This window comes from Hypoxylon trugodes (genome assembly GCF_022578975.1).
Source record: "Hypoxylon trugodes strain CBS 135444 unplaced genomic scaffold F4822scaffold_7, whole genome shotgun sequence".
NCBI lineage: Eukaryota > Fungi > Ascomycota > Sordariomycetes > Xylariales > Hypoxylaceae > Hypoxylon > Hypoxylon trugodes.
Genome location: NW_026250022.1, coordinates 549,793 through 572,223, shown reverse-complemented (window position 1 = coordinate 572,223; position 22,431 = coordinate 549,793). Strand labels below are relative to the sequence as shown.

General features: G+C 47.1%; 7 protein-coding genes and 1 non-coding gene across 8 annotated transcripts; 5 read left to right on the top strand and 3 right to left on the bottom strand.

Annotated features, from left to right (window-relative positions):
- Nucleotides 1-219: 219 nt before the first annotated feature.
- On the top strand, nt 220-2,603 carry F4822DRAFT_309388 (alcohol oxidase). Its single transcript, XM_051455300.1, has 4 exons — nt 220-531; nt 585-925; nt 1,005-1,792; nt 1,842-2,603. Exons 1-4 carry the CDS (start codon nt 471-473, stop codon nt 2,443-2,445), a joined length of 1,794 nt encoding a protein of 597 aa, XP_051311999.1. The 5' UTR covers nt 220-470; the 3' UTR covers nt 2,446-2,603.
- A 57-nt stretch (nt 2,604-2,660) lies between these two features.
- On the bottom strand, nt 2,661-6,641 carry F4822DRAFT_309376 (uncharacterized protein). The gene has a single exon (XM_051455299.1). It carries the CDS (start codon nt 6,090-6,092, stop codon nt 2,676-2,678), a length of 3,417 nt encoding a protein of 1,138 aa, XP_051311998.1. The 5' UTR covers nt 6,093-6,641; the 3' UTR covers nt 2,661-2,675.
- Nucleotides 6,642-6,703: 62 nt separating this feature from the next.
- On the top strand, nt 6,704-8,917 carry F4822DRAFT_409335 (HET-domain-containing protein). The gene is made up of 2 exons (XM_051458653.1): nt 6,704-8,759; nt 8,810-8,917. Exon 1 carries the CDS (start codon nt 6,844-6,846, stop codon nt 8,593-8,595), a length of 1,752 nt encoding a protein of 583 aa, XP_051311997.1. The 5' UTR covers nt 6,704-6,843; the 3' UTR covers nt 8,596-8,759; nt 8,810-8,917.
- Nucleotides 8,918-8,971: 54 nt separating this feature from the next.
- F4822DRAFT_409333 (phosphoribosylaminoimidazole carboxylase) lies at nt 8,972-11,217 on the top strand. The gene is made up of 2 exons (XM_051458652.1): nt 8,972-9,956; nt 10,020-11,217. The coding sequence occupies exons 1-2, from the start codon at nt 9,088-9,090 to the stop codon at nt 10,978-10,980; spliced, it is 1,830 nt and encodes a 609-aa protein (XP_051311996.1). The 5' UTR covers nt 8,972-9,087; the 3' UTR covers nt 10,981-11,217.
- F4822DRAFT_309351 (ankyrin repeat-containing domain protein) lies at nt 11,144-13,709 on the bottom strand. Its single transcript, XM_051455298.1, has 2 exons — nt 13,229-13,709; nt 11,144-13,165 (listed from the first exon to the last, which is right to left on the bottom strand). Exons 1-2 carry the CDS (start codon nt 13,352-13,354, stop codon nt 11,495-11,497), a joined length of 1,797 nt encoding a protein of 598 aa, XP_051311995.1. The 5' UTR covers nt 13,355-13,709; the 3' UTR covers nt 11,144-11,494.
- Nucleotides 13,710-17,207: 3,498 nt separating this feature from the next.
- On the top strand, nt 17,208-17,309 carry F4822DRAFT_t100. The gene has a single exon. It is a non-coding gene; the product is annotated as a tRNA-Met (tRNA).
- Nucleotides 17,310-17,766: 457 nt separating this feature from the next.
- Nucleotides 17,767-19,467, top strand: F4822DRAFT_409327 (uncharacterized protein). The gene has a single exon (XM_051458651.1). It carries the CDS (start codon nt 18,354-18,356, stop codon nt 19,173-19,175), a length of 822 nt encoding a protein of 273 aa, XP_051311994.1. The 5' UTR covers nt 17,767-18,353; the 3' UTR covers nt 19,176-19,467.
- A 1,228-nt stretch (nt 19,468-20,695) lies between these two features.
- F4822DRAFT_431091 (uncharacterized protein) lies at nt 20,696-22,158 on the bottom strand (the record flags this gene model as incomplete). The annotated part of the gene is made up of 2 exons (XM_051461422.1): nt 20,696-21,798; nt 21,849-22,158. The coding sequence occupies 2 exons, from the start codon at nt 22,156-22,158 to the stop codon at nt 20,696-20,698; spliced, it is 1,413 nt and encodes a 470-aa protein (XP_051311993.1).
- Nucleotides 22,159-22,431: the final 273 nt, after the last annotated feature.

The following is a 22,431-nucleotide window of genomic DNA, read 5'->3' as shown; positions in this document are numbered from 1 at the left end:
AGCTGGCCAAGAGTGTGAGATGAATCGTTTATGTAAACAACGTTTAAGCTGCCTACCAGATTGTTCACTGCCGCTAGATACTTAACGGTTAAATTGACTTAATGCATCTAAATGTATAAGATGTTGGTTCCCTAGTTTCGACTAGTTTCCGCAGTTAGCTCTTGATTTGCCCGGTAACTGGATACCTGTCAGCATTAACGCCTTTCTGGGAAGTGGATGGTAGCATTTTGATATGCGGTTGGGAGTACAGCAGATATATTTATTCATTGTAACAGTCTGCGCATACGGATACGGGAGGTGGTTGGTTGGTTGGTATATTTAACGCCGGGGCGAGAGAGAAAACATGCGACAATATGTAACCATAAAAGAAGCTGGGAGTTGGTTAGGCTTATCAACGTAGAGCGCTCACTTCTGTTGGTTTTTCCGAATATCTAGTATCGGAATCTTACACACGAGGATCGGCGTTCACAATGGGCCTATACAACGAGCTTCCGAGTAGTATTGAATCGGTAGATGTCATCGTCGCGGGAGGTGAGCAACGTTCGCGTGCTCAAAATTCTAGTAATAACTGACAATGTGCAAAGGTGGCACCGCTGGGTGCATCGTGGCCTCGAGGTTGGCTGAAGCAGACCCTAATCTCTCGATACTGGTCGTCGAATCGGGAATTGATGGCGCTGGTTTGCCAATAGTTGACTACCCCGCATTGCTCTTAGGGAATCTAGCACCAGGCTCTCCGACGATGACTTTCTACGAGGGCAAGGAGTCTGGGAACAGAAAACGCCCAATCGTAATACCTGCTGCTAATGTGCTTGGTGGTGGCTCAGCTGTCAATATGATGATGTACAGTCGCGCGCAACGTTCTGATTGGGACTCGTGGAAGACTCCGGGCTGGTCTGCTGATGAACTCCTACCACTCATCAAGAAGGTATAACCTAGCCTAGAATTCGTGATATGCGAGGCAGCTCATAGATGCATATGAAGCCCTGATTCTAACTTTCTTTTAGTTGGAAACATACCATGGCCCTGGTTCAATGGATGTCCATGGATCCAGTGGTCCGATACATGTGTCTACCGGCACGTATTGTGGTACAAGGTCCCAGAATGACTTCATTTCCGCCATGAATAAAGTGGGGTGGCCAGAAATCGAAGATCTGGGAAGCCTGGATGCTTGCAACGGGGTCCAACGTGCAGTTCGATTTATGTCCCCCGATGGAAAACGTCAGGATACTGCGTCGCGATATTTGCGTCCCCTTCTCCAGGACGGTCATCATCCAAACCTCTACGTAGTCGTCAAGTCTCGAGTAGTGCGCGTTTTGTTCGAAGGTGAGAAAGCTAGTGGTGTGGTTTATAGGTCAGAAGGAGGCACAGACCGAACCATCAAAGCTACCAAAACGGTTGTAATTTCTTGTGGAGCTTTTGGGACCCCCGCCATACTCGAGAGGTCCGGTGTTGGTGATCCAGAGGTTTTAGGGCGTGCTGGTGTTTCGGTGATTGCGAATGTTCCTGGAGTCGGTCGCGGATACGAAGATCACCAATTAATGATGTACGCTTATAAGTCCAGCCTTACTCCCGAAGACACGATCGATGGGGTTTTGTTTGGACGTATGGGCGTCGCGGAGCTCATCAAAACTAATCACAAGATGCTTGGTTGGAACGCGCAGGACGTCACTTGCAAGATAAGGCCTACCGCGAAGGACATTGCCGTCCTAAGCCCTGAATTTCAGGAAGTCTGGAATGAAGAATTTAGAGATAACCCGAATAAGCCCCTTATGATGATGTCACTAGTGAATGGGTAAGGTCTGTTGTGAGGTGTTCAAGAATCGAGTCGCTAATGAGGTTAGCTATCCTGGAGACCCGATCGGAATTCCCCCTGGACAGTACTACGGTATTTCAACGTTCACTGTCTACCCACACGCAAGAGGTCATGTCCATATAACGGGTCCCGATTTAAACGATCCGATAGATTTCGAAGCAGGCTTTTTCTCTGACGAGAAAGGGATCGATCTTAAAATGCATAGATGGGTATATAAGAAGCAGCGCGAAGCAGCTCGCCGTATGAACGTGTTCCGAGGAGAACTTCCCGGTCATCACCCTCCATTTTCAGCAGAGTCCAAGGCGGCGTTGATTGATTCGGAAATGGATGGGCCGCTGACCGATGAAAAGGATATCGAATATTCGGCTGAGGACGATGCCATCATTGACGAGTGGGCGCGTGACAAGGTGGGCACCTGCTGGCACTCGTTAGGGACTTGTAAAATGGCGCCGATCGATCAATATGGGGTTGTAGATCAAAACTTGAACGTTCATGGATTCAGGAACTTAAAAGTTGCGGACCTCAGCATCGTACCGAAAAATGTCGCAGCAAATACTAATCATACAGCCTTAGTCATTGGGGAGAAAGCCGCCGATATCATCATCGAAGAACTTGGATTATATAATAAATAGAAATGGCTTGGGTAAGACACTTATGGATATATCCAAAACAATGCATTTCAAAGAGAGATTACGTTTACATGTTTTATCTTCATAGATGGTTAAATGAATGTGTTCTTGATTCTACTAGGGTGGGGGTGTCTGCTCCATTCTTATTTCTTCTCATTTCGTCACGGGGTAGAAACTCTAAATCCGTCCCCATCATAAATTAGAAATGTAGACTTTTCCTTCTTTTCACCTTCTTATTTACCAGGATAGGCGAACAGACTCTGAATCTTGACTCGTCCAAATCCACGTTGTCGTAGCATCGCCCGGGCGCAATGAGCTGGGAATTCAGCTACCACCATAACAGTAACATTCCCGGGACTGACGCCAGCCTTCTTTAATAGCTGTAGCATCGCGTAAATCGTCTCCCCCGACGAGAGCACATCGTCTACCACCACCACTGGTGCATCTTTCGTGATGAGGTCCGGCCGCATTTCGATCCTCTTGTTCGGCTGGTTGGATGCTGAAGAAGCCGACACATAAGATGGGCACTTGGCGACGGATATAACAGGAGGGGGCAACTTCCCAGCGTCGCGGATGAGAGTCATGCGCACATCAACTTGTATAGACAATGGCGCAGCAAAGAGAAAGCCGCCTGCCTCGCAACTCACTATCGCAGCAACATCGACCCAATTGCCGGTAAATTGAGTTTCAAGTAGAGACGTGCACAGATTCAGCCCAGAAGACTGCGAGATGTTGAGCACATGGCGAAACCAGGTACCCGGTTGAGGAAAATCCGGCACCTTGAGCACCATATCGGCTAGATCAAGCAAGTCTACATCGACGAGAGGAGCCATATACTTCTTGAAGAACTGTTCAACTCCCTCGTTTCCGGTTGTGTCATTATTGAAAATGAAATCAGGACGGTAGTCCAAGGCCTTTTCACTACCATCGCCTTGACCTCCCCCGCGAAGACGCCGTGTTTTATCGCTAGTTTCTACACGGATTTCGACTAACTTTGTACCCGGCACCAAATACGAAAAAGTTGCAACGGGAGCCTCCTCTCTCATCCCGGTGATTAGTAGCACATCCAATAAGCCGGCGGTACGCACCACATCCAGGAAATGTTTTTCCGGCAGACAACGCCGCTTTTGCACCTGCTCCTGGAAAAACACCCCCAATGCTGGTCGGTGTTCTTCCTTATAGGCGCGATCTACAAGCAGGCGACTGAAATCGGCGCCGGTCTTTGTGGCGTATTCTCGCTTAGTCACGTCGCTGATTCTAGCCGTATACGCTCTCTTAGGTGGTACACGGAGGTTGGCGAACATAGAGGCCCAAATTTCTGCGCAATAATCCTTACCCACACAACTTTCGCCTGTAACAAGTATGACGAGTAGCGGGTCTATCGGCGGATATTGGACCGGGCAGGCGTATGCTAGCACATTGAACGGATCCAGTTTGCTTTTAAGATCGGCTATGCGTGGTAGGTTACACCAGAATGCTTTAGTAGCAAAAGTGGCATCTCGGGGGTCGGGTCCAAGGTCAGCGCCGTAAACTCCGATGCTGAAAGGTAGCAAGTCCCCGGCGGTCTTGTAAACCCACTGCACGGCGGCTCGGGCGGTTTCGGTTTCATCTCGATCGCGGGGCCAGACTCCGGTTATTACACAGGCAAAGTCCCAGTCTCGGCATCCGAAAGCAGTGGCATCGTCCTTAGCATCGCGCACTGCTCCGCCACCTGGTAAGAAATGCAGGTAGCAAAGAGGTGTCGGACGAGTTTCAACGGCCAGTATGAATATGTCGTCAATGTTCGTTGTCTGGATGCTATTAAAAAATAGACATCGCTTAAAAGAGGAAGTCTTGCCACCACCATGCCCACCATGCATAGCAGATATGTACATCTCCGTCTCGAACAAACCAACGCCATCTACACACTTTTCGCTGTCCCACTTCCCCAAAACTGTATCGACAGCCTCGTCGGGAGTCATTCCCTCGACAGGAAGAGTAGTTACCCAAGATTCGATCGTAGTTATACCAAAATGTAGCTGGCCGCCATCCCCATACATATATGCGTCTACCGAACAGTTTCGTGGGAGTTCTCTACTAACGAGTTTATCAAATTGGTTAAACCTACGCCGCGCTTCATATTTATCGCTCAGCGAGAAACCCCAGTTTCGAACCACATAGGCTGGGGCTCTGTAGGATTTGAATGTCACGCTAACAACGATTCCAAAGTTGGTGCCGGCACCTTTTATTGCCCATAACAATTCGGTTTCGTTTTCTGCGCGCACAGCGCCACGCTGGTGCTGCGATGGTACGTCACCTGCATAGAGCAATTGGCCAGAATCAACGTTTACCATGACGACGCCGATGATAGAATCGCATGCCAGTCCGTATTGCCGACTCAGGTGCCCAATTCCGCCTTGTAACCATAATCCCGCACCCACACTTGGACGAGCCCCAAGAGGCACCGTCAGACCAACTTCCATAGTCTTACGGATGATGTCTCCCGTCGTGCAACCGGATTCAGCGACGATTAGGTAATTGGAAGTTACATGTCCTTCCTCTTCTCCGTCGGCCGCAATAACATGTACTTGGTCAAAGGCGCTCATGTCAATCGCTATCGTGCCGGGCCAGAGACAGTGGCCACTGTGTCCACCTCCTATAACGGTCAGACCAACTCTGTGCTTCACAGCCCATCGGACGCAGTGCTGGAAATGTAGAATCTCCGTAGGTCGTATAATCGAGGCAGGACAGTGAAGGTTGGCCTCCCGATTTTTAACTGTCCTACCCCACTTCTCCGGCACAACCTCTATCAGTTCATTCAATGCCGTGGCGTGTTGAGTAAAGGCCACCATTACGTCAGGCGAGCTGAATAGGAGATGGTTCGCGTGGGCTTGCTCGTGACTGCCTAAATCGCGACATACCTTGCGCCACTCGATTAAGAGAGCTTGATCAGCGTGAATATCTTGTATAGAAGAGCCCGCAAAAAAAGCAGCAAAATGATCAATTGTCTCATCGTCATCCGCCACGCTAACCGTTCCCGTAGGGAAAGAAGCCGCTCGATGACACACCAACTCGTCGAGGTCCAAGGTCCCCTCGCGTTGGAAAACTATTACCATTCCACCCTCTGGCTGCTCGACGAGCATTTTCAGCGCCTGTTCAATGTATTCGTGTTGGGGTTTCATGCCGTACATGCTGTGGCAGAAAAGTACGACATCATATTTCTTATCGTTGCCACTGGTATCGGCACCCATATCTAAAATAAACGGTTCTCGGTGAATTTCGGCAGGGCTTTCTAGGCGCGGTAGTGGAAGCTCTATCTCTGTGTGAGGTCCAAGCCATTCTTCCAAGGCCGTCGCGAACGTGCCGTTTGGTTCAAACGCAACGTATTCGCTGATTGCCCGTCTCAGGTGGCCGGGTAGATATCCAAGTACGCTCTTCGAACCAGGGCCAATTTCTAACACCGAAATACCAGTACGCAGGTTGAAGAGAGGAGTTAATAGTTGAGATAGTTGGGGAATGATAAAATCTTGGTAAGTTGCCCATCCTGAGCCTTTCAATAGAATCTTGAAACCCGCGTCGTATTGTGCGTCAGATAACGGTTGCCTCCAGGATGAAGCCGTCTCCATAGCTTTTTCCTTAAGAGCCTGTTTGAGCGAATTGATGCTTGCCATATCGTCCAGTATGATTACTGTCTTGTAGTGAAGATGACCGCAGTGGTTGATGCCAAACCAAGAACTGCACAAGTGTACAGGTATTTTCTAAGTTTCCTTACTTTGGAAATCTAACGGCTCGTATTGCCATGTGTTTTATTGCGATTATATTGGTACTGGTGTTCAACCAAGAGTTTGGATTGCTTGACTTCAATTTATATGAGGGGTCAGTGTCGGACAGGCTACCAGGCAAACGCAACACATACTCAACGCCGCTTTCTGCTTGCCCCAAAGCTGCCGGCGTCCGACCTTTTTTATTTCACCAATGGTGTCTAATATAGTCAAAGAGTATTTGCAGGAATGAATACATGCAGCAACCGTTAGTTACTTTTCCCTACAAACACAAACAAGCCTCACCACAGGCCTGCATTCTATCATTTCCTATCCATTGGGCGATTTGAGACACGTCGCAATGCCATACACGGCACAAGATTAAGCAATAGAGGCCTAGAATCATCTTTCATCGAGACCCAATATAAAGGATATTATGGGAAGCACCATTATAACGATTATAATATGGCTTAAAGTGAAAAAACATAGCTTTAAGCACAATATCCATATGATATTATTGGATTAACGAGTTCATTCTATCAAGCCCCGTTATTGTTATATTTATCACCCTTCTCCCGCCGCTCCTACAGAACGTAAAGTGTGACACAAAATTAATTATAGCGCTATTTAGCCACCTTTACGCTAGGAGGATAGCTAAAAGATGCCGGCGCCATATAGTTATCACCCGCTAAAAGAGCCTGGAGAAATTAGGCTACTGTACCTAGAACCCGCCCGTAATCGAGACGCTATTCTTCGAGGTTCATTTGAACACATCGTGCTTCCCAATAATTACTTTACCAATCGTTATACGGCTTTATCATATGTATGGGGCAACTCAACGCCAGCAGAGAGGATTCTACTTGAATCTCATGAAGTTGGAATTACCGCCAATCTTGGTGCTGCATTGAGGGACCTCCGCCACCCTACGGCGGTCCATCAAGTATGGATTGACGCTTTATGCATTGACCAACTCAACATCCCAGAGCGAAATCAGCAGGTCGCGTTTATGAGACATCTGTACTCCAGCGCTAGTAGCACGATAATATATCTCGGGCAACAGAGCGCGGAGACGGAGTTTCTTCTCGGACAAGTACCGCAGCGGTTGTTTTCCGAGAATCTGTCGTCGAACAATGCCACTAGTAAGGCTGATGATGTAGCAAGATATCTGCTAGAAAAGCCTTGGTTTCATCGAGTCTGGACATTTCAAGAGTTGGTGCTTTCGAGGGATCCTTGGGTTCAATGTGGGAGTTTGAGAGTGAGGTGGGCGGATCTCTGCAGCTTTATTCTCCCCATGTATAAGACGCCTATTGGGACAGAAAATGTGCTGGCGCGGATGAATCAAGTTCGCGATGCGCTTCACCTTCAGAATACCGATGATCCTGATGACCGCTGTCTATGGAAGATTCTTGAGTACCGACAAGGTGCCCAAGCGACAGATCCGAGAGACATGATTTGGGCGAATATGGGTCTTCACTCCGATCATCGAGAGGTTGAAGAATTCGTTAAGATTGATTATAATAAGACGATAAGAGAAGCGTTCATTGAGGCCGGTCGTTATGTTCTAAAGAATGGTGGGCTTCAACGAGCGTTATCTGGCAAGTTGAAATCTCCTCTTAGATCGATTCTTCCGTGGTGGGTGCCAGATTGGGGTGTCAGCATCTCACCGGGTCTTGTCCACCGCGAATACGAGGAGATCAAAAAAAGTAAATCCGATCGGCTTCGATTATCTGAACAAACACTAGTCTTCTTCTCTGCGAGTAATTCACTAAATGTCCGATTTCTCGGCGGCATCCTCCCAGCTCCATCAGAATACAAGAAGCTCCACGCGGCCGCTGGTTCAGGACTTGAGCCCCTATCAAAAGAGTGGATGACAGCGAAATGGGTTCAATTCACTCAAGACCTCAAAAATCCCAATCAAAATCCCAATCAAGATAGCCCAGAGCCGATTGATTGGGACAAATATCGAAATGATTGGAATTGGAGCAGTTTACAACTTGCGTACGAATCCGATAAGTTCTATATTGACTCATATTTCCGACTTGCTATTCTAAGCAATGACTCTATCACTATTGTCGGCGGAAATGTAGTGGTAGGGGATAGTATTATCAGAGCGCAGGAGTCCTACTTCTACGATAAAGGTTACCGTCATAATTGCAACCAGGACACCCGCCCGCATCATAAACGAGCCCGCGATATGTTTTTGGATCGGAAACATAATTGGGATGCCAATGCGCACTTCGTTATACGAGATGTTAAGCCCGATGATGCTATAATTTTCGATACCTTAGGGTCTGCTGACAAGATTGTCGACTATGAGCATTGTCGCTTAATAGGCAGTCAATACACGGAAGTGAAATGGGATGCACTCTCTGGAGACACTGCTGTGCCTAGACGTGAGATAGCTCTTCATTAAGAGTCCAAATCGACTGGAGGATAGCTATATTGCTATGCGATGTTGTTTCCTGGATTGAAGCTTTCCGAAGCGGCCTTGATGCTGAGGCGTGGTATTCTTCGCCAATACCGGATACGCCCGAATTAATCTCTTGCAACTATAGATACCCTAAATACTGTAGAAACCTGGTTCGTTAGAATGATAATATGATACGACTTCCATCTAGGTACTCTACCTCATCCTTATTATCAACTCTAGAGTTCGTGATAATTTCTGGGTTTTCTGTTGGATGTATGAAGGACTAACATTGAATGTACCGATAAAAGGATATGACGCATGTGGCTTGTGCTCTCCCATATAAATTCTAGCCAGTTGTGTGATGTCAATTGAGGGGAAGGTCCACTATTTTAGTTTTCAGTAGAGTGAAAACGCGACAACTTTTTTATTTTATACAAACGAATATCACTCATTTCGTCATACTTCTCTGGATTTCGTACTTCATAGCCTTGCGAGATGGCGAAGAAACCGGTTATTGGGATATTGGGTGGTGGACAGCTGGGGCGAATGCTTCAGGAGCAAGCCGCATTGCTTGGTATCGAGCTTGTGGTACTAGATGCTGTGGATTGTCCCGTGCGGCAGATCAACCAGAATGATAAGCACGTCGAGGGCTCATTCCAAGATCCCGACAAGATTCGCGAACTCGCTAAAAGATGTGATGTGCTCACAGTTGAGATTGAACATATTAACACCGAGGTATTGGAGGAGATTGCGACAGTCGGTGTTGAAGTGAATGGCCAAAGGAAAAAGGTTCCCGTGCACCCATCATGGGAGACTCTTCGCTTAATCCAGGACAAGTACCTTCAAAAGGAGCATTTTCAGAAGTCCAACATACCAATTGCGCCTCAAATAAAGGTTGAAACTGGTTCGTCTATGAGGGATTCATTACAAGAGGCTGCGCAAGCCTTTGGCTTCCCATTTATGCTCAAAGCTCGAAAGGGATCTTATGATGGTCGTGGAAACTTCAAGGTCGACAGTCCTGACGACTTTGAAGAGGCCGTTAACGTCATGGGGAAGCTTTCTCTTTATGCTGAAAAGTTTCAGCTATTTGTTAAGGAATTGGCCGTCATGGTGCTAAGAACAGAAAATGATGAGGGCCAATTGACAAACGTCTATTCTTACCCAGCAGTGGAGACGATCCATGAGGACAGTATATGTACAAAAGTCTTCTACCCCCCACGGCAAGTACCGACTGATATATGCAACGCCGCGAGAGAGGTGGCCGCTGGTGTTATCCGGACACTGAAAGGCAGGGGTGTTTTCGCTGTGGAGATGTTCCTTCTAGAAAATGGCGACCTAGTGGTTAATGAGGTCGCCCCGAGGCCGTAAGTGTTCGCTTGTCATCTAATTGCCCTTTACTGGGAACATAACTAATGTTTCAACCACAGGCATAACTCAGGTCACTACACAATTGAGGCCATACCAGCTATGTCGCAATACAAAGCACAGCTACATGCTATATTGGATATCGTCCCACCGTCTCTCAAATTACTCCCAAGAATCTCAAGCGCAATAATGCTCAACATCTTAGGAGGTGCCCAGGAAGAATCTCATCATTCACTAGTCGATCTAACTAATTCACTTTACGACGATGAGATGGACATATTCCTACACTTATACGGCAAATCATCCAAACCCGGCCGTAAGATTGGACACATCACCGTAACCTCTTATTCCCCCAATACAAACCTCGAACAATTAGCAGCTCCCTTAACCAAAGAGGTCGATTCCATCCGCCAAGAGCGCCTCAACGCAAAAGCTACTCAATTGCGTCCCACTGCTCCTACCGCCGCCCCCTCTCAACCATCCACTGCCCCATCCTCTTCCCGCAACACCACGCAACCCCTCGTAGTAGTAACCATGGGCTCTGACTCGGATCTCCCCGTCCTACGCGGCGCTTTCGAGATCCTAGAACGCTTCCACGTACCCTACGACTTCACCATAACCTCCGCCCACCGAACCCCGCACCGAATGAGCGAACTCGCCAAATCCGCTGCTGACCGAGGCATCCGCGTCTTAATCGCAGCAGCCGGCGGTGCAGCCGCGCTCCCGGGTATGCTCGCATCTGAGACGCCTATCCCGGTCATTGGCGTACCTGTCAAAGCCACGCATCTCGACGGCAACGACAGTTTATTAAGCATCGTGCAGATGCCGCGCGGGTGTCCCGTAGCTACCGTCGGTATTAATAACTCTACCAATGCTGCTATGTTAGCTGTGCGTATCTTAGGTACCGGGGATGCGAAGTATAGACAGGCCATGGCGGAATATATGCAGCAGATGAGTGATGAAGTTGAAGTCAAGGCTGCAAAGTTGCAGGAGGTGGGGTGGAAGGCGTATTTGGAGAAATAGATGATTGAAGAAAAAAAAAGGCTGGGTCTGGATGGTTGTGGGTAGGCTGCGGGAAAATTAGTTCGTCGTTTAGGAATATGAAGCAATTCTAGTACTTGTGTGACGATACGTAGCAGTAAAATGCCCATGATCAGTGAGGGCGGTTGGCAATTAGATCCGCCGTATAAAAGACGTAAACAAGGTGGGGGAATACTCTGCTAGATAAAAAGTAACTCAATGTGAAGACCTCATATAACATACATCATGTAGAAGTTAGAGACAGGACCAGCCGATCCCTATCATTCAAGTCATAACCCATTCCAAACCTTTAAAATGCCAACCAATTTTTAGATAGCCTAGAAGCTCCGAGTTGTTGAGGATCCCGAGCTCAAACCCCGTCGTTCGCACCCGTTCCTTTTCCCCTCCCAAGTGACAGCAAGGAGAAATAACAACCCAAAATACAAAAAAGTGAAACATCCGCGTACGTTCTTCCACGTGTGATATAACCTCACGGTTAACTAGATACACCTATACATCACCAGACAGCGTCATACAACTGCAGCAGATCGACAGCTTCCTGACAGCCCTTATTGGCAACAAGAGAGAGAGCCGACATGCACCCCTTTTTCGGGAAGGAGATGGGAATGTTCGGGCCGACTCCCCATCTCATGAGGTTGTTAAGAATTGGCAACGAATCTGGTACGCGATCGCAGATTACATAGAGAGCTTGTCCTTGTGCTTCCCGCGAGGCTCTGGCGAAGAGCCAACGACTTAGAACCGAAATGATAAGGGCGAGTCGTCTTTTATTAACCAGCTCTTGAAACCCATTAAAAGGACCGGTGCCTTTCATTGCTATTGGGTAGAAGGGATCAGCCCCGTATTGCAGCAGAGTTTCGAGGACGTCTGTATTCGCGAGTCGAGCGGCGAAGTAGAGCGGGGTGTCCCCTTCACGATTTGCGCAGTTCGGATCAGCACCCGCTTGTAACAGCCTCTGAATCACGCCAAAGTTGCCGCCCCTGCACGCATGTAGTAGACAAGACCAGCCAGTCTTAGTGGCATAGGTCCACGGTGCGCCAACGTCAAAGATGAGATCAGCTATTCCGTGTTTATTTAATTCCAATGCTCTGAAAAGTCGAGTTTTGTGACCTATTATCTTTGGAGCACTCTGAAAACGGAGGATAAATCGAAACGCTTCGGGGTCATCAGCTCGAATCGCTTCGGTCACCATTGAGGCTATTTCCGTTCTCGATGGGTGCCTCGTGCCAAATCTGTGGAAAAAGTCGGCAATCTCCAGTTCCTCTTGCATGAACATCGAATATATGAAAGATCTCTCGGGATTGCGGGTGGCGTTTATAGGCGAACCATGATCTATGAGTAGCTTTATCAATGCAAATTTATCAGGATGCTCCGGCCTGCAACCGCATAACATCTCTAAAGGCGTCTCGCCCCAGATATCTACGGTGTTTGCTGACGCACCGTGTTCGAGGAGGTATTTCGCTGTTGGGAGCCAATATTCTGATTTATGATTGTAAAGGGTAAATGTGTGCATGAGCGGAGTCCTGTAATTTTGATCCCTAGTCTCGGCCTTTGCTCCGGACTCAAGCAAGTATTCTACGAGGAGAAATGAGCACCGAGCCGCCGCTATTGCTAGAGGGGTTTCCCCATATGGCCCCCTTTCCGCATTGACATCTACCCCAGCTTCTACGAGGCGTTTCGCAAGCGGCATTAGGTTATTGATCTCGTAAGGCTCGATAGCAGCTTCCCCGTCCGTCTTCATTGCTATGTCCTTATCACAGCAATAGTGTAATGGATTGATATCGTCGAAGGAACATAGAGGGCCGGCACCCAAATCAAGCAGAAGGAGAGCATGAGCCAAACGCCCCTGTGCGCATGCGTCCAATAGTAACGAACGGTCGCTCACAAGTTTGGCATTAACATTTGCCCCTCCTTTGACGAGCCACTCGACCATTCCCATCTGGTGTGCTTCATAAGCCCAAGCTACTGGTGTCATGCCGTTGTGGTCTTCGATATCGATTGAACATCGGTACCGTTTTATGATGAACTTGGAAAGTCTGATATTCCCAACCTGGCTTGATATATGCAAAGCTGATACATATTTGTCCGAAGAACCTAGTGCCCTCGCTGCAACTTGAAGTGACGCGCCTTTGACCACTAGGAGGGCAGCTAACGATTCATGCCCCTGACACTGATAGCAAAGATTAGCGATCGAATACATATAATGTAGCAGAGACTTCGTATATAGACATACTATGGCTGTATGGAGAGGTGTCCACCATGGTGCGCCTAGGGTATCACCGGATTCGTATTCACATGCATAGAATCTCCGCGAGAGAGCGTTAATATTTGCTCCGTGCTCTAGCAGTATTAAGAGCATTTCAACCCAACCTTCAGCGGCGGCCTAATGCAATGGCGTGTTTAGATTCGAAAGTGTAAAGTCTATTAACTCTAATCAATCTTTGGGTTTTCTTCTCTTGTTAGATCGCTCTATGTCCTCGACCAGTTGCTGTGCATTCATATGCTCAAGATGATGTCTATTATACCGGTGGCGTAGATTATTCTCTAGTATCGGGCAATGGGCTATATTTCGATTTGGATTCGCACCGGCCGCAAGTAGCTTTTTAGCCATAGACACGTTTCCTCGCCGAAAGGCAAGACGAAGGGTACTGAGTTTATTACGCCTTTTACGGTAGAAAGCCGGATTAAGGATCACGTAGAGGCCACGGCAACATACTTGAAGTCGTACAAGATCCGTGTCGTCCAGGTCATCGGCAATAAGGGTTAGGAGTTCAACTGATAGCTGTAGAATCCCCATGGCTCGAACTTTCCCCCTTCTTTCACGTATACGAGACGATATTGGTATTAGTGTCGGTGAGAGTGTTGTTATGCGTTTAACATGGTGAAATGAGAGATCAGATGGAAGTGACAGGAGTGATAGACTGAAGCGAGAGATCGAGTTCAAATTACACTTGCGAGGGTGGCAAAGATAAAAGCAAAATCAACGCGGGAAATTAGAGAGATAAACATGATACGCGTTGGCCGCCGCGGACATCATATTATGGCGCCTCCTTATGCAGAGTGAAGCCACATGAAGGTAGGATTGGTTGGTGTAACAACTCATGGCGGTTACTCAAACCACCTAAGTATGTGCATACCGATGCATAGAAATTTTCTGTATTTGCACGATCGGCCACCTAAACTTAAATCGACGTTGAAGCCTTCAATGTGGCTTCAAATTGTAGATATAGATCTTTCCGATCAAGTAGAATCTATGATATGAAGGCGTACAGATTTGTATGTACATACGCAGCCAACATCCAATTGGAGGTCATAGGAAACATTTTCAGACTAAATCAATCAAGGATCGAGATATGCAAGTATTATTCATTATACGACTGTGATCGACGTTAGTCTAATCCCGAAGAATATGAGGAGTACGCTACTTTTAGAGTGAGGTGACGGGACGGGACGGGACGGGAAACGTAGTCACGATATAATCTACCTAGGTAAATACAATAAGGTGCACCACCTGCCTAACTTTGAACATTCGATTTCGATTGAACTTGCAAAATAAAATATTGAAGAGTTGTGTTTCGTCTAGAATTCTTCTGATAGAGTTGCAAGCGAAGCGATTTGAACTTCGATCTGAGATTCATGCGCGATATGGTGTGAATGCTGATCGAGCATAGTATGATGCTGTGTTACTAATCGGACTTTCTTGGCCAATGGTTGACGCAGTTGAAGGCTTATACTAACAGCACGGTCTCATTTTCCTTCTGCCACATATGTAGGCTGGCGGATTAGGGGTTTGGTTCTTTTTTCGCCTCTACTAAGCCTCGCTTTCTGTAGCTAGGCGCCCATACAGGGCCTGGAAATGAAGGCATAACCAAAGAGAAGGACAGACGCGCATTCACCATCTTATCATAACTTGGGATAAAATTCCATGTCAATTCGACTGATTAGAAGCAGAGGGGTTGGTCAGCATCTCATTAATTGGTATTACTCAAAGTGGTTAAAGAAAAGAACACGTGCGATGCGAATGCAACCCTCGTGAGATATGAGCGTACGGATATCTGACAAGCCACTTATGATTTATGACTAGACCGCCGAATTCTGCATCGTCTGAATGTATGAGAGAGTGTATAAGCTAAGCAGGCTGCAGGCTATGAGGGAAAAAAATTAAAAAGCAAAGGTTAAGAGATCGGAAGAGGTTGCGAACCAGAAAACTGCAACGGAGGGTCGCACCAATCAGAGGGTTTATGACGAACATGGCTCTAGGTACAGGGATATTGATTGGATAATCGATTGGAATCTAATTAAACGCGAGTACCTAGGTAGGGGTCTTTACGCGTTAAAGTCGCGTCTAGTCGCGTCTTTCGCGTCCCCATCAAAATTCCGCCCCTCTCTCCTCCTCCCCCTCCTCCACCTAATTTCCAAGCTCTCGCCCACTCTCCATTGTGCACACCGATTAATTGATCCGCCGAAGAACGATAACGAGGGACATGTCCATTGATCGTCCTAAATACCGGTTGAAACCAACCGGGGAATTCTTCGTTAAAGTGCATGCAGAACTCATGCGAAGTTACCGAAAATGGCCAATCACTTGCAGCGTTATCTGCATGTTTCCCGTCCACTCTTCCAGGTTCTGTCTTTGCAAATGACTTGCAGGCGGGGTTATCTACTAAATTATAGTAGCAATTACTATCAACTACCTAGTAAGAGGTCATGAGCACATACCTAGGTACTCCGGATGTTTGAGTTCAGTTGATCTTACGAGACTTTGTGTCAATGCTTTATCCATTTATGTAATTTCGTCTTTCAAAGGTGAGAAGGGAGAAACATGATTTTGGAGAGGCTGCCTCCTAATGAAGACATCATCATCAATTACGCCACGACTCGTTTTCTTCAATGTCCATCGCCTTGCATGCATTATCAATATGCAAGGGCAGACAAGAAGGAGGGGTGATTGTGATGGTGGTGTGGATGGCCTAAGTGGTCTGAGGTCTCGGGGTTGTTTCCATTGTGACTTGATGAGACGAAGGTAGGGAATACTTTACTACATAGCAGCCCATCCTCATCAATGACTTTGTTATGCACTTGCGTAAGGATCGACGGAAGCTTGTCGAAATCGAGAACATACCTAGCCTACATAGGATCTTGATTCAAATCCTGCTGTTGGATTGCCCTATGATGATACCTAGGCTGAAGGATGACTACTACTGACGAAATACAGTTCGAAAATCACTTGGTCTTCATCGTAAGCTGACAGGAATTGGTGTCTTGAGTCATTCTGTTCATAAAATGGCTCCTGCGGACCCGGCTGCCACGATTTTACCTTGATGGATAACTGATGGATAACGAATGTACCCATCATGGGTTTCACCGCATAGACGTTTACGCTAAACTGACACCCGTGGTCGCTCGACTACTGCCTGCCTTGGGCACTAGGTACCTTAAGCACATAGTATATTCTGTGACTCGAAAAAGACGCCCTTTGAAATGCAAGCGCAAAGGGCGGTTACAGAGTCAAACCTAGGGCAGCTTTCAACGCTTATAGTAGCTAGATATTACAACATAGTCGTCCACACCAAATCCAAAAAGGATCTTGGAATGGGACTATAGCAAAAGACTATTCCTGTTATCGACGAAAGTTACAAGACTATGTAGATAGGCTCTGAAGGGTAGTGGAGTAGTGGGCTTAGTCCACCTTCCCTACGCTAGCGGTACAGACATGTACATCATAGCTATAGCGCATGGTATATTGGGCTTAGCGCTCTCGCTGTTCTAATTCATAGCTAGAATCGTACTTTATGCAAATATGCTGGTGAGCAACAAACGGAGTGCAAAACGGAATTATTATCACTAAACGGTTAATAACTTTTCCTGGGCCTCATAGAAAAGTCCATTGATCTCTCTGTCAAGTAGAAATTAGGTCATACTCAATTATGCATGTTTCGTTTTAATTGGAAGCTCACTACATAGCATTAATTCGTCTGTACAATTATCTTCTGACGGTTAGGCTTCGAATAGATACTGACTCAGTCCAGTATATCTCTATGGTACTTAAAACATTTAGGTTTAGCTCCACAATCGTTTAGCATTGGTCAATGATCACTATAGCCTAGCACTTTAGACCCAAACTAATTGACAAATTCTTCCAAATTGACCACCGAATTACCACAATGTAATCGACATCATATACCATTAATTCATCGGCTTCGAAAAACAATGTCTTGGTGGCTCAGTTGGTCAGAGCGTTGGTCTCATATTCATATGATCCATTCCTAGATTGGGCTATCCAAAGGTCGTGAGTTCGAGCCTCACCCAGGACAACTTCGCTTTTTGCTACTTAGGCACTACCTATGTATACTTTACTTGTTTTTGCAGCTGGGTGAGAGGTTGAATGTTGGGTAGAGTTGCTAATAATGTCGGTTGTGCTTGCTGAAAATAATATTTTTGGTGTAGGTAGGCTATGGATTACCCCTCCTAACGTTGAGGTTTACGGTTGAAGATTTAAAGGTGCATGTGGGTTAGGTACGTAAAGTAATTCCAATGCAAGAATTATACAAATGAATAGACATAATACAAGATTAAAGCGGCACTGATTTAGATATGGTACTTGAATACCCGATTATTCATAACAGGGATAAGACCCCCATTTTAACGGTGAGAATTGAGAATCACGGTGTAAGGGTTGTGTTAGAAATCTCGAACGGTGTGGTGGATGTACTATACTGCTATGTAAGTGCTCGGCTCTACCCTTTGAAAGGAAATGCCCCCCTGGTTCGTCATCTAAGTACCTAAAACTCCCTTGTAACTCCCTTGTAAATCGATGGCGGTCGATGCCCTGGGCGATCCACTATTGGGACCCTACACCTTCAATACTAAACTGTAAAAGGGTACGTATCCATCATGTGGCCCACTGGTACAACCCTGTCAGGCGGTTTAGTTTAGGTGGTTCCTGGGGGATTTGCTCTTTTCCTTGCTGGTCTTATTAGGCGCATTATTCCATTATTCCAGCCCTCCCGCTCCCGTCTACTTCCACTCGTAGCTCCCACTTTCCCACCTACATACACCACTTACACCTTTCCATCCTCCCAGCAACCGTTGATCGTCCACACCTCCGTCGCATTACAACTTTCTGTCAACTCCTACAAAATATACTATCGCAAAAACATATTCGCATAGAAACATTCAAAATCGCAATAAACAACGTATCAAACTATTTGCGCATTACTACACTCTAAAAGAGCTGTCGCGCGCGTCGCATTCGAAATCTCTCAATCCTACAACCTTCACCTCGACCAAACACCATAGCGCATTATCGCATAACAAAAGCAACCAACATAAACAAATTCCTAAGGAAAGCGCCCGAGATGTTAATGCCTTCGGCGCTTTCCTGCGACTCGTCGCATCCGCCTGTTACCAGGCTACAATCCGCTCTATTCGCGTCGCCTCCCGCCAGCCCTCCCAGCAGCGCGCACAGCAGCACATTCGGAAACATATTCAGCTCGTGTCGCACGCTCCAATCTATGCTTACATCCTCCCCCGCGACACCCGAGCCCCAATATGCCGACGCGCAACGAGACTCGCTACCTACACCACCAATGACCCATACCTCACTTCCACCTCTAAAATTGCGCCTGCGATCGCGCAAGTCTGAGGCCAATGGAGACGTCCTCCCACGCAAGAAGGTCGTTAAGCGGTCTGCAGCGCCTCCTCGCGGCGTAAATAAGCGACGTCGCGCCGTAGAGGACGATATGGGACGTGATGACGACATCGATAGCGACCTTGAGATCGGTTCTTCGGAAAACAGTCAGGAGACCGAAGAATCACCATTCCGACCTAGCACACCCAAGCGCGCGCGAATCGCGCCGGAAGTAATTCCTCTAGGTCTAGAACGAACAGACTATCACAATTTACAAAACACAAATGGGGAAGAGAGTACAGCGGAAGGCACGGAAGTGGAGATAGAAGCTGACGGCGAACGGTGGAGCAAAGAGGATGACCGGATACTAGTCGAGCTAGTCCTAGAGAAACTCAAGCTCTCTAAGACGGATTGGCAAGACTGTGCCCGGAGTCTAGGGAAAGACAGGAGTAGCATCGGGCGAAGGTGGAGGAGCCTGATGGTAAACGGGGACGTCGGCCTCAAATCGTCAAGAACACGACGAAGCAAGATCCACAGCACCTGGAGGTGAAGTCTACGTGCTATTACAATTTACCTGTCTATCATTTACTTTTCTATTTCTCTACTATCTATTATTCTGTTAGAACCTCAGGACTCGAGTTCTAGATGTACTTTTTTTCGTATGGATATTACTGGGGCGAAGGCGGATGGCATGGTACGATAGGAAAGGTCGGATTAGGCGCTTGCAAAGGGGACGGGTTTCTGTATATGATATCCCATATCGCGCGAATTTGCGCTTGATAGTTGAGGCTCGGTGGTAATTGCTGCTTTACACTATGAATATCAACACCCGTTGAACATTACTATTGCTTCTTGCGCGTTCCTCGACATTGTGACTTCGTAACGCAGAATCTTCATTGTGTACTAGCAACTCTTGCCAATCTGAGACAGCGAATTAAGTGATGCTGCGCATATTCTCCCTCGCATCAAATTGCCCAGAATTCAGTATCCCTGGGATTGACTACCGGTAGGTAGTTACGCATTCAAGACAGTTACTAGGTATCCAGGAATGTAACAATAACGGCTTTACCAGCCTCAATAGATTTCTAAGAAGTAGAATATCAGCCTTGTTTTTATAATCTATAAGTTCCCGTTAAGATCCCAGGAAGTCCCATGTTCAACAATTGAGCTAATAAGATGAAGTCGGGAGCACCCAGCAATCGCTCGCTTACGATCTTCAGGGTCTTCCTCTTTGCATCGAGGCTGGGCCGTATTACTGGTCAACATCCTACGATAGTTGCCGCAAGCTAGTCGGCTAGCGTTGGGGAGGGAGGCTGGGAAGATGCACGAAATCGTACAGATAGATAGGGATGGAGATTGATAAAGATTGACAAGCTATTATCGTCGTTTTGGGAATCCGGGGTTATCCCTTTCTTTCCCGCCTTCTTCATTGCAACATTCCCATTCTAAGGGCGCGCTGGTTGTCTTGAGCTTACACGCACGATATGCATGACTTACATACAGGATCGTCTAGCCTTTCTTCAATGCCTTTGCTTTGGTTCCAGGAGGTTGGTTTTCTGAGGGTTAGTTATGTAGCTAGGAGACTTTTATAGACTTTGATAGGGAAGCATATGATGTCGTTCCATTAGGTATAATTGAAGTGTTGTTTGGTAATAAATGATCATTGATAATTCTTCTTAGTGCGGGTTCTACGAGTGCACCGCTGGCCCTAACCATGTCGCCGAACGTAGTTGCTATTACGGCGCTGAAGACGCGCTATAAAGCCTGAACCCGGTTAAGTTATGAGCTGACTGTGTGAACTCTAAGAAGAAGCACCGTGTGATCTACTGTGAAGATAAAAAATTGGCGGCTGGGACCGTTGAGGGTTAACCTAAGAAAAACATCATCAATTACCCACTTCCACTACCTCTCAAGTTCCGTACTAACGACGGTAGGCTACCGATTGGTTACTATTTCAGGGGTCTTCATCGTTTGACTTCTATCCTAATCATTCCCCAATTGACATTCATCATGCAGGCACACGAGTGCAAACAAAATTCACGGTGTCACCCGCCACCAACGTTGCTGTCCTTAGGCACAATGACCACAGTACCCGCACAGCGCATCGCAGGCCGTGTAATCCAACGAGAAGTTATCATCAGAGTCTTCTGATTCGCTGTCCTCATCCTTGCGGGGTGTGACTCTAGGATAACTATCATCATCGTCGTCATCGTCTTCATCAATCAAACGGCCACCGGTGGTCTTCCACCCCGGATGCTGCCTGGCCCACAAGTATTTCCAATCAGCGGGGAGTACTTCCCGAGCCTTCCCGCCTTGTTCTCTCAATTCTAGTGGCCCAGAGCCGGTTCGGCAGAGCTCTAGTTTTAGATGACTTGACCGTTTGACTTCGACGATTAGTTGGTGCAGGACTGCGGCGAATTTGCGGAGTTCGCGGCAGTGTTTGATTTCCCAGTTGACTAAGTCTTCTGCCACGTGCTTCTCTTGGACATCTTCGAAATTGCCTCGCGTATGGTACGCGGCAATGAGATTGGGGATTTGTCGAAGCCACAACCTGGGAAGGTGTTCGCTCATATCAATGGGGGCACCGGCTTGTGATCTTGTCTTGATTTCGAGAATTGAATCTTGAGGTATGGCTATCCCAGCGGGCTTAGAAGGAATTGGATCGGACAATTTTGTTTGTGAAAGGTCCGAGATATCCGGTTCGATTGACTTAGCGGCAGTGTCAAAATGACCGTCACACTCAAAACGAACAAGACATCTTAGTCCGCCGAAGGTATAGGATACGATCCGTTGGTGAGACTTAGTTTCCTCTGTTCCAAATTGGTAAGAAGTGAAGTTATCAAGAAATGAATGGCCAAATCCACGAACGTCAGGGATGACCTCGTCCCGACAGTTGCGGGCAAGAAACAATGTGTTTCCAATTATTTCAACGTCAAATCTGAACGATGCCTCAACTGACCGTACAAAGCGAAGAATGTCTCCCAATGAGCTAGCACAACCCATTACATCAACATTGGATGGGTCAAATTCCTTATTCAAAGCAAAAAGAGACTGAACAGACGGTTGCATAGGACGATCGGGAAACCGAGCTCCATTCTGATCTCGAAGATAGTCACCATGATCACCCGGGAGTTGAGCGGGCAACTGGGGCGGCTTCCAAGTTGCCGGTTGTCCTAACTGCTATCTTAGTACATGTAAATGGGTATTAATCATGAGTTGATACCTGGAATGATGATTTCGGACCGCTGCGAATCTACCAGGGAGTATGAGGCTATATATCTGCATTCGCGGATCCTCGCATCCTGCATTTGGATGTCGTGAGTCGAAGTTCCATCTAGAGTTATCTCCGTGATAAGGCGACCTCGAGGAGGGTCGTTGAAATCGGCTCGAGGAGTGCGGTCTGTACTATCATTACCGGAATTTCGTTTTCGCCAATTATCAGACGATGAGCCGCGACCGCCTCTGCTCAGACCACCCAAGCCACCACCACGCCATGAACCCCGAGATGAACTTGAGCCTCTTCCACGATACATTGTCTTTTGAGTAGGTAATCCTTGCAAGAATGTCAAATGTGGATTAATGACCAGAAGCGAAGGGGTTGATTCCGTTTGGTTTCGTGTTTGATCTTGACGTGGAAGAAAAGGCATTATGTTTCTGTCATATATCAGTAACACAGTATCCGTTGGCTACAAGCACGCCATTTCTTACGGTCGATAATATGCAGCTTTCCGTCGCACTGTTGACCATCACCCAATTACATCCGACAAAGAGACCCCCCCCAAAAGTTATCATTGTTGCCGACTGGC

Coding starts and splice junctions, on each gene's coding strand:
- F4822DRAFT_409333 (XM_051458652.1), top strand. CDS start 9,088: ATGGCGAAGAAACCGGTTATTGGGATATTGGGTGGTGGACAGCTGGGG. Junction 9,957..10,019: donor AATGAGGTCGCCCCGAGGCC/GTAAGTGTTCGC, acceptor TTTCAACCACAG/GCATAACTCAGGTCACTACA.
- F4822DRAFT_309351 (XM_051455298.1), bottom strand. CDS start 13,354: ATGCTCTTAATACTGCTAGAGCACGGAGCAAATATTAACGCTCTCTCG. Junction 13,166..13,228: donor CACCTCTCCATACAGCCATA/GTATGTCTATAT, acceptor CTTTGCTATCAG/TGTCAGGGGCATGAATCGTT.
- F4822DRAFT_309388 (XM_051455300.1), top strand. CDS start 471: ATGGGCCTATACAACGAGCTTCCGAGTAGTATTGAATCGGTAGATGTC. Junction 532..584: donor AGATGTCATCGTCGCGGGAG/GTGAGCAACGTT, acceptor CAATGTGCAAAG/GTGGCACCGCTGGGTGCATC. Junction 926..1,004: donor TCCTACCACTCATCAAGAAG/GTATAACCTAGC, acceptor ACTTTCTTTTAG/TTGGAAACATACCATGGCCC.
- F4822DRAFT_309376 (XM_051455299.1), bottom strand. CDS start 6,092: ATGGCAAGCATCAATTCGCTCAAACAGGCTCTTAAGGAAAAAGCTATG.
- F4822DRAFT_409335 (XM_051458653.1), top strand. CDS start 6,844: ATGCCGGCGCCATATAGTTATCACCCGCTAAAAGAGCCTGGAGAAATT.
- F4822DRAFT_409327 (XM_051458651.1), top strand. CDS start 18,354: ATGTTAATGCCTTCGGCGCTTTCCTGCGACTCGTCGCATCCGCCTGTT.